The 14,137-nt window shown below is 42.8% G+C and overlaps 1 protein-coding gene across 2 annotated transcripts; it reads left to right on the plus strand.

Moving 5' to 3' along the window:
* The first annotated feature begins 440 nt into the window (after positions 1-440).
* LOC306821035 (hypermethylated in cancer 2 protein-like) lies at positions 441-13,878 on the plus strand. Of its 2 annotated transcripts, none has more exons than XM_079339194.1 (2): positions 441-691; positions 10,165-13,878. In XM_079339194.1, exon 2 carries the CDS (start codon positions 10,222-10,224, stop codon positions 11,974-11,976), a length of 1,755 nt encoding a protein of 584 aa, XP_079195320.1. In that variant the 5' UTR covers positions 441-691; positions 10,165-10,221; the 3' UTR covers positions 11,977-13,878. The 2 variants fall into 2 exon arrangements, with proteins under 2 accessions (XP_079195320.1, XP_079195321.1); XM_079339195.1 differs by having other exon boundaries at positions 441-683.
* The last annotated feature ends 259 nt before the right edge of the window (positions 13,879-14,137 follow it).

Genomic DNA, 14,137 nt, shown 5'->3' on the forward strand with positions numbered 1-14,137 from the left:
ACTGCAAAAAAAGTCATCTCGCTTTATCTGCATCATTACACAGCATTTTATATTTAAATTACTTGAAGTTGAGTTTTCACATTCTTGCTAAACAAAGTTTCATAAAACAATATAATATATAATATATAATAGGGGAATTACTCATCATCAGTTTTTGTCAAAACGTGATCTACACTCGTTTGTTTTTTAACATGTATTTACATGGAACTTCGCAGGAAACAAACGGGTATCTCCCATAGCCTTTAATTAAAACATTTAATTCCATAAGAAAAGCAAGTCTATATATTGCACAACACACCTTGCCAATTAGTTCATGCTTTACAGCGTGGACATGCATTGAGCAGTATATGACTGTAGCTAAGTCGTGCTGTTGACAGAAAAAGGCCTAAACCTCAGTGTGAATACTGCGCTCTCTTGCTCTCTCTCTCTCTCTCTGTCTCTCTCTCTCTCTCTGTCTCTCTCTCTGGCATCTTGCAGGTAAAGTAGCCAGGGGTACTGGGCTGAGAAAGTGGCCAAACCCTCCCACAGTGGGATGTTTTCTCTGCTGCACTCTGGGCTGGTTCCTATTCAAATGTGGGTCAGGGGTGAGGAAGCCTAGCGTCATAAGCTTGCAACATGGCGTCCCGAAGGCTGTGAGATGAGCAGGAGGATGGTAAAGAACGCTTGAGAACGATCCTACCGATGTAAGAAGGTATTTTAAGTGCTTTTCTTCTCTTTTGGTGGATTGTTGATGCGTAAATGGGCTGCTTTCGCGTCTGTTTTGATCGGATCGCTTTTCTCACTGCTGCTGCATGAATCGAAGGGGTTTCGGCGTTACGCTGGTATTTTTTCCACGGCGTGCCAACAAAAAGGGGCTCTGCTGGTGCCTATTCTGGCTCTACCAGCCTGCTTGGCAAATCGACAAGTCTCATTCCATTTTCTCTAGTTTATAGGAACCCACAGCAAACATTCAAAAATCAATTGTTGAGAGGTTTCTTTTTGGCGTCGTTTGCTTGTTGGAAGAGATGCCCAACATGATGAACGTGTGTACCAAACGATTACCAGGCTGGCAAAGCACATTAGGCGACAGAAAGAAGCCACAAACGGCACGCCGTCGCGCTTCAATGAAATGTTTCCACACTTCACGTCGTTTTATCCATTCCAGAATCCCCTAAGATTTGTCCAATGTTTACCTACATTTGGGTGTCGCTTCTAGCTGCTGGTTTCATTAGATCGATCGCTCACGTAATCACAACACTGAGTTTTCCAAATGAATTGCGCTTATTGTGCTAAATTCATCTGCGTTCGTTGGTTTTTACGCACGTAATTCTCAGCAATCAGTCCGATACTCAAATTTATGTTGTAGTCGATACCCACTGTGTAACCTGCATTGTTTATATGTAGGTGAAGTGTTCTAAGGTAGGGCTGATTAAACCAATTTTGCACAAGATTACAGACACTCTATGTTTTTTTAAAAACCGTTGTCTTACAAACGTGAATTTTTCTCGCTACAGGGGCTTGTAGCCTATGTGTCTTTGTAACCTATAGGTGGGTTATAGTGCTAATACATCGACCATCTTTGTGATCGACTACAGTGTGGGTGTAACGTTACATTCTGACCCAAAACTACTCTCTAAAAACAACGTTGCGTGTCATATTTACGGATGTAGGTCTAAATGTAAGACTCATCAAACTTGATTCAATTCAGCCTATAATCTTTTTCCAGTGAAAAACCAACAATGTATGTGCTCAGGTGTGAAGGAGAGTTGGCTTCTCAGGTGATTAGTGTTGTTAAAGTACCAAGGGGCATGGAGATAATAAGGCACAGGAATGTCAGAAATGTGGGTTCCCTTGACTGGCTGCTGTACAAACCAAATGTCCAGTTTCACTTAAGGTCTGTTTTAAATTATGTAGTTTCTACTAAGAAAATTCCATGCACAAACATGACCCCTGATAATACACACAACAACTACACATCCATGTATATTTCACATGTACTGCTCTTGGTTGCAGACTGCTGAAGCCTATGAGCATTTAAGGATTATATTTTGGGTGGTTACACCCTTCAAAAATAAGACTGACAATAATAGATTTTTAGTCCATGTGATCACATGCACATTTTTTGGAATCATTAAATTGTTTGATTAGACAAGTTTGTTGCATTTCTATTGATCACTCTTGTTTTGGATTGTAAACAACATTAGAAAAATGTATTTTCTACACAATGCAGCAAATTATTAAAAACATCTCACTTTATTCAGAGAAAAAACGTCTACGGACACGTCACAAAAAGTGTGTCAAAGTAGCTATTGTACCACATTTCTTACTGCTTAGCCTGACTATCTATATGTAGCTTTTGTCCAAATGTGCAGTCAAAGTTCATGCATATAATAATAGGCCATAAAATGAGCATGTCAAGTCAACTGATCAGTGTGACTACTTTCATTGATTACTATGGAATACAAAGTGGGACTGGGAGGGTAATTTGAGGCCCCTTTGTGTTTGTGTGTGTGTGTGTATGTGCCTCATGATCCTCATGATCGGCTGGTTAGTCTTGCCTCACCCTCCTCGTCCTTTCCCCTCCCCAGCACAGGCCCAGTATCCTACAGTACGCTGTATACATCATGGCTTACACAGGCATGTGTGGGCAGCAAATGCAGTAAGGCTACTTAGGCTATATGTTCTGCTGACATGTTCCACAAGGACTTACAGATTGTGCTGGGCTGTCGTATCTATATGGATCTGTGTGTTCTGTTCTGTGCTGCCTGTTGGAGAGCAGTTTGGTTGGCTGAGTGGCTGGAGCACCTCAGGGCAGGGCTGTTGTTCTTTAAGAAGAAGAAACAGTCTGTGGAATGTAGAGCTGATAGCCAGAAGGTTATGCAGTGTTTAAAGGGAGGAGGGGGTTGTGGGGGGGGGGGAGATGGGGGTGGCAGCTCTGTAAAACCTTGGACCATACACAATCTCTCCTTACCCAACATGCCCTCTGTCCTGAGCCAACGCATTAGGCTCCAGGTCATGTGAATCTGCTGCTTTTTACGGGTGGGGGGTTTTATCTCATCAACAGAGTTCATTCTCTCAGCACAGAGGGCACTTCATCATACAATCATATGTTTACTGCTTAGTGAGCAGCTTGATTGCTTCACTTTTGGCGAGGTTACACAGTTTGATACATCATGTCATTTATGGGTGCCAGTTAGTTCTATGAATGCACACATATAGGAAGTAAACCCACATGTGAGAAAGAAAAAGTGCTTTTTTTCTGGTTTAAAAAAGACAAAAACCATACCTTTTTATAAATACTTTGAAAAGATTTAGCTTTGATAAAGAGAGCTGACAATTGATATGACATTCAAATGTAACTTTGGTGTTCTCGTCATGTTGTGTGCCCTGCTGTTTGTCCAATACAGTTGCTCAGAAAAGTAGTCAGAGCAAGTTTCTTTGACAATATCAATATCTACAAACTACCCTTCTCCACACAATAATCCATTATGGCTATGGAAACCTGTTTTTGTATATTTAAGCAAACGATCAAATGTGAAACTGCCTAAGACACTGAAAGTCTGACAAGCTGTAAACATGTAACAAAGTAAACATTTTGAGACAACATAACACCTCCAGGTTAGAGAACTTTTTCTAAGTTGTGTTTTTAGCTTTATGCTTGTGACTTACAGTTTCTGTCAAACCTGCAGGCATCCTTCAATCCTACACTCTGCCCTGTGCTGCCTATTTTACTCGTAGACGTCCTGTTTACTGAACCTTTTTGAAAATGACAACACATTTTACCATGCTGAAAAGAAGAGTTTGAAGTGGTAAATAAATTTACCACTTTTTGCTTGCATTTGAAATTCTACGTATAGCTGCGGTCGTGCCCTTATGACCCCTTGTGCTGTGACTTTAGCATCTATTGTAAATAGCATGATGACATACTCTATACACCACAAAACAGATGTCTTCATGTTATAGGTTCCTTAAAACTGTTCTTCTCAAACTGATTTAAGCCCAAAATTGTACAATGTTTTAGACAGCCATTTAAAAAAATAGTGACATCTAGTGTTTATTATAATACAAGTTAAGTTATTCTCATTTAACAATGTGTTATAGAGAGAGACAGAGAGAGAGGCTTTTCCCCATGCAGCAGTACTGGCACATCTGGGGTGTGCTGCACCCATTGCCCCCCTCCTGTGCAGAAATGGACGGGGTTCTTTTCATTCCGCTGGACCCCCGGCAGGACGTGTTTGTCTGCAACATAGCTGAACTGCCTGACAGAAAATGAGTCTTAATTGGGTTCTGCCCTCACTGCGGTGGGGAAACTGTAATTCATTTTCTTCCACCTTTAACCATGCAGCACAAGGGTTATGCACCTGTTCTTTAGCATTTGTATGTAACTATTCTGCAGAACTTCACTTCACTCTAAGAAATGACTAGTCTGACTTTCCCGCTTGTCTTCATGTTTTTGGGCTTCTGTTACAGCAGGGCACCCTCCTGTAGCTTTTCTGACGAGATTTTAACCCTTTGAATCAAGGTTCAGAATTGTGGCAGTTGCTCTACATCAGAGCCTTTCAACGATTTTCCGTGGAGATAGGAGTATTGGCAGGTTTTATTTCAGGGAAGACGACAGCAGGAGATGTCACTTAATATATCGCCTCCTGAACTCTCATGTTGGAACAGATATCCTGCACATTTGGCTCTCCATGGTACCACAGATCTATTTGCACTAGATGTACATAGCTTAGAAAATTCAACGTGATTTAATGTTAGTATATTAATGTTATTTTTTGCAAAAAGATCACTTTTGTGTAATTTACTTTTTTCCATGGGAGTTATTGTTTTGCTTTGTGTTATTCATTTCACATATCTTAAGAAGATACTGGGACATCACATTTCTGCAAGTGCCTGAATTGTTTGCAGAAAAGAAACGAAGAAACTATCCTTAAAATGAGCTACAAGAATAAGGCTAACCCAGTTAACAGTGCTAGTTTTTGGGCAGAGAAACTGGATTTCTTTGCCGTCTGTTTGCTTGATGCCAGTGTAGATTGTGTGAGTTTCTGTAAGTGCATGGCAGAGACTTCAGGCGGGAAAGACCCCTTTTCCTTCTTTTAAAAGATTCAACTTTAAGAGATGCAGTGTTTTCCTTTGTGAGAGATGCTCTTCAAAGCTTGCCCAAAGAAAACGCTCTGACACAAGTAAATTAAACGTGATCTCTGATGTATGTTATCTGTGGCACCATGAAATCATTTCACCTGGCAAGACGATGTGGAAGCAGGTTTTTACTGTCACTTAACACATTTTCAAATCTCCTTTCCTTACCGGATTTGAACCTATAACTTGCTATTTTATGTTAACACGATAACTGGATGAATTTCCAACTATTAACTTGATTAAATCATTAGAAATTGCTATTTGGCATCTCCCCTGAGGCAACAAATATTAGACAGGGGAAAAGAAGTGTATTAATTGAGTATTGGTAAAGCACAGCTCTTCCTTTTACTCTCCTCGTTCTATTGTGACCCTTCCTTCAGGAGAAAACTAAATCTCTAGTGATTGCAGCACCCAGAGGTTCTGCCTGCTTGGATCACCTATACCCATGCAGCAGTGTCAGCCATGTTGAAGCGGCTCAGAGGTGGTTGCTCGGTGTTAGTATTTCAAACTGGCTTTGTACCATCCCCCTAACCCCTCCCCCACTCTCTCTGCCCACCAGCGCACTCTCTGTGTGTGTGTGCAGTGTTCATGTGTTTAAGTGCACTATCTCTATTAGTGTGTATGGGGAGGCCTTTGCTCCTGTACATGATTGGCTCTCTCCCTTCATCTGTTGGGGTCTTTACCTGCACATTTGTCTTTTCTGACGATCTATGTTGTAACTGTAAAGTTTTAAAAGGAGACAATGTGGATATAACCCTACTGTATGTCAAGGTGGAAGACATTTTTAAGATTCCTCTTGCTTTCAGACCTTGCTTTCTGTCTCTTGTTTAGTAGTTGACCCTTCGCAGTGGTAGGGTGTGTTTTGTTATTGCGCCACGGGACTTTGCCTCACCTCTGCCCTCTCTCCTGGCTTTCTACCCCTCTGTTCAGGAGATTAGTGCCACAGCCCACTGCTCCCTCCGTCACCTTCCCTGCATGAACACTGACTCTGAAAGTTTTACTAGCCCGCTGTTTAATCCATAAACTCCTTGGGGGGGGGGGGAAACTGAAGCAATGCCAGAACACAGTAAATGAAGTCAAATTGTCAAAATGAAGTTTAATTGACAGTAGGCTGACAGTAAATCATCACTGGGGGCACTAAGACAGTTGCTTGCTTACAGTCTAAAATCAACACATTCTATGTCACCCTCATCGCGTCTTTCGTGTGTGTGTAAACATCCCTGTCTGCTCATCCCGTCACCAGCAGGCTCCTGACGAGAGTCAAGGTTGAGGCGGAGCAGTAGGGTGCCATGTGTTTTTAAAAACAAGCTTTCCCTCTCTATCATCGAGCCATGGTGAGTTTTTAAAAAGGTTAACGCTGCAGACAAGTAAGCTGATCCTGTCTCTGGGCTTGAGGGGCAAAATCTACCTCTTGGCCTGCAGTCTAAAGCCCAGAGCTGGCTTGTATGTGATCTGAGAAAGTATCATTTCTCCTATGAAATGTTTTGACACAATTCCTTTCCTGATACAGATTCTGATTCATATAAATTACCCTTTTGTTGCAAGTGCAATTAAAAACTACACATAATTATTCTGACTACACTGGGACTTTTTTTAGGCAAGTGATAATTAAACAGTTGGGCTTTTGTGGCTTAGTATTTATGATCCTAGTTTGGTTTGGTATGACATTTTCCATATTATCAGAGCACAATACTGCCACTGCTATCAGTATTAGAGCATCTCCATTCCTCAAATGTTTCTCTTGACCAACTAACCATCATGCTCCCTGCCAGCTTAGGGCTGACAAATACATTGTGTTAGAAATGATGCTAACCAACTGGGTAACATCTAACATATAAACTAGTTCTCCTGGCTACAGAAAACCTCATTCTAGCTCTCCTAGGTTCATTTTTCTAGTCTTTCATCAGCACTGTAACTCTTTGGTTGCCTTGCCAACAGAACAAAATAAAATGTGTTGAAAGTGTTTGTGCAAACTGCAAAGAGCACCATGCACTCACAGATGGAGGATTCATGATGGTGCTGGCCTATACATCCCCTGTGGTATTAAGCCTGCTTTCCTGGGCAGCACCGTTGGACGGGGAGCTGGGCCTACACGTGTCCCACCCTAGCTGCATATAGATCAGCCGTAATCCATTAGCAGCTCCCTGGAATCCAGCAGGCACAGCACAGCACTAGTGGGGCCAGGGGGAGAGGGTAGCTGTGTGGGTGATTGGGGGGGGACGAGGGATGAGGGAGAAGGGGGTGGGGAAGGGCTCCTTTTTTCCTCCTGAGCTGAGTTCTCTACCACTCTACGAGCCCAGCCCCCTTTTTATGTTGGGCCCACTGGAAAAGCCTCTTGAATCCCCCCATAAAGCCTGCAGAGGTGTGTGTATGTTAAGGGAGAGACTTGACTGATATATGGCTTCCTGGCTGGCATCATAGCAGAGGCCTTTCTTTTTCTCAGGCAGCCCTTTTCTCCATTACTGCCTGCAGGGTTGAGTGCTGTGCACCCCTGTAGCACATTCTGCGATTAACTGCAGATCTGGGTTATGTATTCCAGAATAGCTCATTATAATTCATGGTGGGGACAGCGATGGGTTACTGGGATGTGTGCGCTTGCCCGGTTTGAGGCTGGTGAGGGTTGGAGGATAGACAGAAATGGAGAAGTGAAGCAGAGAAAAGACGGGGGAGGGGAAGAAGAAGACCATGAGTGGAAGTGTCAAAGCAGAGGAGGCAAGCCCAGGCCTGGACCCGAGAGTAATGATCACTCCGGCTGATTGTATCATCTGGCCTGACTGTTTCAACAGAGACAACTCTGATACATCCGCCAGCTATCTCCTCTAACAGTTTTCACTGTATTGTTTGTTAGATGCTGCTTTTTTATTGACCTTTTTTTTACATCCAGATGTTAAACATTTTCGTCATGCATTGTCACCTTTCTCAGTAGCATTGGCAGCTTTCATTTGTTCTTTCATTCAAAATTGATTCAATGATTTAAAAAAAAACAAAAAACGTTAGACATTTTTCAGTTAATTTAATATTAAGTTGACTGTTGTACAGCAAGTCACTGACTTAGTGGGGTGTTGAATTTTTTTGATGAAGCATAATTATCCAACATAAGCTTGTTAAATACTAAAGCTGTTTTCAATCCTGATTACCTGATTAAACTTGTCGTTATGTAAATCTCCTTACTTTATCTTAATGCCCATTGTCTTGGATATTCCATTTAGAAAACACAGACCAACTACATGCCTCCATTCGAGACTAAAGATTGTCTTTAGTCTCATACAAGTTTGTACATTTCAGCCTTTCCTTTTATCCAAAGCTTGTTTGGTAAATAGACATCATTTGCATTAAGGCTTGTCGCTTAGCTCTGGAAGCACACTCGTCTTTTCTGCTTCACATTATGAAACATGATTTGCTGTAAATCTCAAGCCTGGCACTCAGTTGATATTGCACATTTTCACATGTATTTATGGCTTGGGTTAAGCATTTCTCTGCATTACTTTTTAATCTCCTGTAATACAGTATACCCTGCTCTGATCGGGGCATTATGGCTATGCTGGGTTAAGGCTTTAGGAACATGTTAAACATGAGTCAGGACAAACAGTGCTGTTCCCGCTAGAGTAAACCAATACTGCTGCCATCAAACTTGAGCTGTGAATACGTTCTGTACATCAATTACATCTATTTTTTTTTTTTTTTACATGTGTTTTTAGTGTTGACAAGAAGTAGAGCACCGTGGAGTGCAGTAGGTCGTCACTGTGTAGTTTAGAAGTAAATGAGATTCATCTGCCCTATTTCCATAAATGAGGGCCTCTCTGGAGGATCAGGTGATGCTGTCCTTGTCTTTGAGCCACACCCTCTCCCCCACTCTTCTGCCCCAGCTCCTGTGTAGTTTTACCTGCTCGGGTGACACCTAATCTCTCCCCCCCACCACCACCCCCGCCATGCTGTGCCAACGACCCCCAACCCCACACAATGGGTCAGGGCTGACATTACCATGACCTAATGAAGACAAGAGTGAGCCAAGTTTCCAAACAGGGCACCACAGTGAAACTAGAGTTACCCTTTTGAGACGGGGAGGAGAAGCTGAGGGGAGGCACCCTGAAGAAGTAGTTACTTTACCCTTAATTCTGCTCCGCCCTTCGGTCTTTTGTGCCAGAACAGTGGCAATGTGTGCAGTGAGAACATGATCCTTGTAGGGTTGCAGTTTGTTTTAAAAATGGAAGATGAGAGGAATGGAAAAGAGTCTAAGCTGTTGTGTGATCATGTGGCACACTGTGCGTACAGTTTTTCTTGTTTGCCCGTGAGAGCTAAAAGCTTAAATTGATGTGCCCACAGTGGGAGTCATAACACATGTCCTGTACTTGTTAAATCTGTCAAACATGCAAGCGCTGTGAAGCTTCTATGGGGATTTTTCATTTGTGGATTTTAGAAAGTCATGTGGTTAAGCAAGCAGAACTTCTTTATCTTTTCCTCTACATGTGCAAGGAGTGGCTTTTAGCAAGTGGTTTTATTCTGCTTTGGTTTACATATTTGATATGTAAGTCATTATTAATCTTGCCATGGTAAATGAAGGATGCTGCTTTTGATAGGATGCTGTTACCCACCTTGGATGTAACAATCAGATGGAGGCAGCAACAGGGATTAAAAATATCTGCATGATAAAAAAATGATGGTTCACTTTTATAGGTCTTTTAAATAACCCTTTCATAATACCAACAAATCCAACAAAAGGTCGAAATAAAACTGATAATAAACCAAGCTCATGCAAAGACTGCTTTTATACAATGAGAGCTGCTTTACCAGTTAGTTTGTGTGCTGAATTGAGGAAGAAAACAAAAGCCCATTGCTTTGAATTCTACTCGTATACTGCCAAATCAATTGTACAAACCATTTGCGTGCTCCATTGAGGTCAACTTGATCCTCTTTCACTTCTTTAGCCTGCTTTACAACTGTTTTTTTTTTTTTTGTTCTTTTTTTGTGGTTGTCTTGTCTCTTATGGCATCATTCTTTTTACTTCATGCCTCCATTGTGAAACCGTTTTTCCATTTTGTCTTTCAGCTTTAGGTGGCGCTCGTGTAGGAAGAGAGTGAGAGAAAGGAAAGAAGGAAGGTGGAAATGGAACTGCCAAATCATGCCAAACAACTGCTGCTGCAACTCAACCAGCAGAGAGCCAAGGGCTTCCTGTGTGATGTCATCATCGTGGTGGAGAATGCACTCTTCCGTGCCCACAAGAACATCCTTGCAGCAAGTAGCATATACTTCAAATCTTTGGTCCTCCACGATAACCTCATTAACCTCGACACAGAGATGGTTAACCCCTCTGTATTTAGACAAGTTCTGGACTTCATCTACACTGGGAAGCTCCTGTCCTCATCAGACCAGAGCAGTGAGCAGAACTTCAGTGCCCTCTTAACCGCAGCTAGCTACCTCCAGCTCCATGACCTCGCTGCACTTTGCAGAAAGAAGCTCAAGCGCAATGGTGGGAAACCACTGCCAGGCAAACCCTCCACTCCAGGTCCCCTCAGCCGCTTACGCCTCAACAACCAGCGACTTTCCTCTTCGACACCTGCTGGCCCCAACAACCATTATCCTCCTACCCCTTCCGATGCTGACCAGCCACAGCCAGATGAAGGCCTTCGGGACAAGCTCTCAGATGATGAGATGTTTGTTGGCAGCTCTGGGAGGAATGGGAACGGGGGAAATGGCAGCAGTAATGGTAACCTCAGCAGTGGAGGAAGTGCTGGAGAGCCAGACCTTGGACTAGACCTGTCCAAGAAGAGCCCTCCCTCCGCAGGCACAGTCACTGATGCCCTCAGCCCACACAGCAACTCCCAAGAATCCCCTCAATCTGCCTCAGTATCCACAACCAACAGTGCCTCACTGGATGACTCCTCCACCACCTTACCAGGTGTAGACACCTGCGGATCTGAAACCACAGAGCTCAACTCATCATCCAAAGTCCCAGACGAAACCCAAAACCAGCCTGATGGCCCCCCACCCCAGAAGAAATCCAGACAGGGTGCTCGCAAGAATGAATGGCCTAAGAAAGAGGCGTCAGGGTTGAAGTCTGAAGACCATGACAGGCCCCTGGTTAACGGCGTGATTGTGGGGCCTAAAGAACGCTCTGGGGCTGGAGGGGGCAGTGCTGGCAGCTTTACCTCTGACAAGTCCTTCCAGTGTAAAGATGATGAAGAAGGAGGAGAGAACGGCCAGGACCACAGTGATGAGAGTGGGCAAAGTGATGGCGAGAGTGCAGGAGGTGGAGGGGGAACTGGAGGGGGACGCGGCGCCAACTATGTTTACCGGCAGGAAGGTTTTGAGCCAGCATTTGGAGACAACCTCTATGTGTGCATTCCCTGTGGGAAGGGCTTCCCCAGTTCTGAGCAGCTCAATGCCCATGTGGAAACGCACACAGAGGATGAGCTCTACATCAAAGAAGAAGGAGGGACCTTTGTGAAAGAGGAAGATGAGGAAGAGGCAGAGGACCTCTCTGCTCCTGTGGGTCCTTCTACTTTTGGCTCGGAAACTCGTCCATTCAAGTGTACAGTCTGCAGTAAGAGCTACAAAGACCCGGCAACACTGAGACAGCACGAAAAGAGCCATTGGTTGACCAGGCCTTTCCCCTGCAACATCTGCGGCAAAATGTTCACCCAGAGGGGCACCATGACACGCCATATGCGCAGCCACCTCGGCCTCAAGCCGTTTGCATGTGAAGAGTGTGGCATGCGCTTCACACGCCAGTACCGTCTGACAGAGCACATGCGTGTCCACTCTGGGGAGAAGCCGTATGAATGCCAGCTATGCGGGGGGAAGTTTACCCAGCAGCGCAACCTCATCAGTCACCTGAGAATGCACACCTCACCCTCTTAGAAATGCATCAAGCCAAAGAACTCTGGGAATATAAAAACAGAACCATTTCTCTAGCTTTTTTTCCATCTCAACTACAAAGAAACGCACATGTGCACGTTCAGAAGCAGACACAGACAATTCAAAATAAAAATTCCAGTTTACGATGTCCTGGCTAATTGAATGATGTAGCTGTTAGCCAGGGGCTCTTTGTGATGGTGGGATCTTGTGGATGCAAGGATCATGTCATCATTTATATCAAGCGATGTCTGCTCACCTCTCAGGAGTTCTAGAGGGACATTGACTCATGTCTCTCTCCAAAGTCACAAAGCCATGAGTGGCAAGACTTCTGGTCTGTGTTGCAAGTCTTTCAAATGTGAATGTGGGTACTGATATCATGTCAAGCCCCTCCCACCTCATATCCCTCAAACAGCCTTTTCTCTTCTACCTGTGAGTCTTTTGAGTTTTTCAGACCTGGAACTGATTAACTCGGGATAGTTTCCCCGTTGCTATTTTGACCAAAAACACGTGCAAACAATACTGGCAATAATTCAGCAAAAAGATTATTTCTACCTTGACAGCTTTATATCCTTTGTTATGTTGGTGATGGGGATCTGTATGTTAGAGGAGGGGTTACTGGGTTTGGGACCATCTCCATGCTTTAACTGAAAGTTCTGATAGAAGCTTCTCCGAGGGATGACTTTTAGTTTTGCAGATTAAAAACACACAAAGTCCTTCTTACAGCTGTAAAATGGAGGACTTCATTTGTCTTTTTGGGTTTTGACTGCTAGTGCTCCCAGGAGTGAATCCTGGTGAGAGAGATGAACCCTTTGAGGTACTTGTTTTACTTAAAGAACTTGTAATGTTTCAGTGAATGTTTAAACTGGAAGGTCTTGGGATTTTTCTTGTGGAGGGGAGGGATTTGGGTTGGGGTGGGGGGATAGTCTGATGGGGAGAAGAAGAGGGTGTTTTAGACTGAAGATAATGTTCAGTGAGTACATTTATTTTTTGTCTGTATAGCTTTTCTCCTCTCAGAAAAAAAGAAAAGTCTATTTATATAGGCTTGTGACCTCGCTACCTCTGATTACTCTTACAAACTCTATGTTGATTAGTTCAAAGTTCCTATGTAATTAATTGTAAAAAGTGTGTAGATTATGGTAACTTTTCACCTGATGCTTTAACCTGCCCATCTCTCAACACAGGTTTTTTTAATGCTCATAGATATTACACCTTTTAATATTGTTTTAGCTGATGATTTTTCTTTTCAAATATAGCTTTTCGGGTGCCCTGCTCACTGTGGCCCCACCTCAAAGTGTACTGTAGCTTCCTGCCTGGAGCAAATAGTGGTTAGTTAGTGTAGATGTATAGTGTTCCAAAGATCTTATGAATGTTGAGGAGAACAGAGCTAACTAACAAACTTTGCTAGACAAGTTCATAACCAAAGTTTTTAAAAAGATGTACTTAAGATATATAGCATACTAAATTATTTCCCTTTTGATTTTCTTTTTGCTGTATAAAACAAATTATGAATTCTATTCTAAGTCCAGACATAGAAATCCACTCTTTCGATGGAGTTTTGGCCAATGACTCTGACACTGAGAAAGGTTCTTGTGGTTTGCAAGGAAAGCTTGTGCTGATTGGTGGGCCGGTATGATGTGAACTTGACCAGTAAAAGAAAGTGGTGAGGTTTAAAGACATGTTCCCTGGACATGTTTCTTTTTTATTGTATCCAGAGTCCTTATCACTTTATATTCCCTGACTTTGAAAACAGGACTTGATGACATTGTATGTGTTCGGTTCAGACCAAAAAAAAGAAAAAGGAAAAAAAAGATAGGAATTATAATCAGAATTTTAAATGTGAAGTTCAAGTTGCTTGTTAGTTTTTTGAGCCAGGCTTGTAAATGTGTAATAAAAGGGAGAAACAGAGATGCACTGGACAGTTTGACAGCTCATTGGTCTCCTGCAGCATCCCTTTGTTTCTTATTGTATTCCATTTTATCCCAAATTTACTTTAAATTATTTTCAACCTCCAAAGCTTTACCTCAATGTATCCAACCATAAGTTGGGAATGACCCCTCTGTTACTTGTGAGTTTCACTTAAAGCTGTCCAGTGTATCTACTCTTTAAAGTTACACTGTGGAGCATGAACCTTCGCTACAAGTTTTTGGTATAGGCATTCCTCTGT

Source organism: Symphodus melops, assembly GCF_947650265.1.
Source record: "Symphodus melops genome assembly, chromosome: 1".
Classification (NCBI taxonomy): domain Eukaryota; kingdom Metazoa; phylum Chordata; class Actinopteri; order Labriformes; family Labridae; genus Symphodus; species Symphodus melops.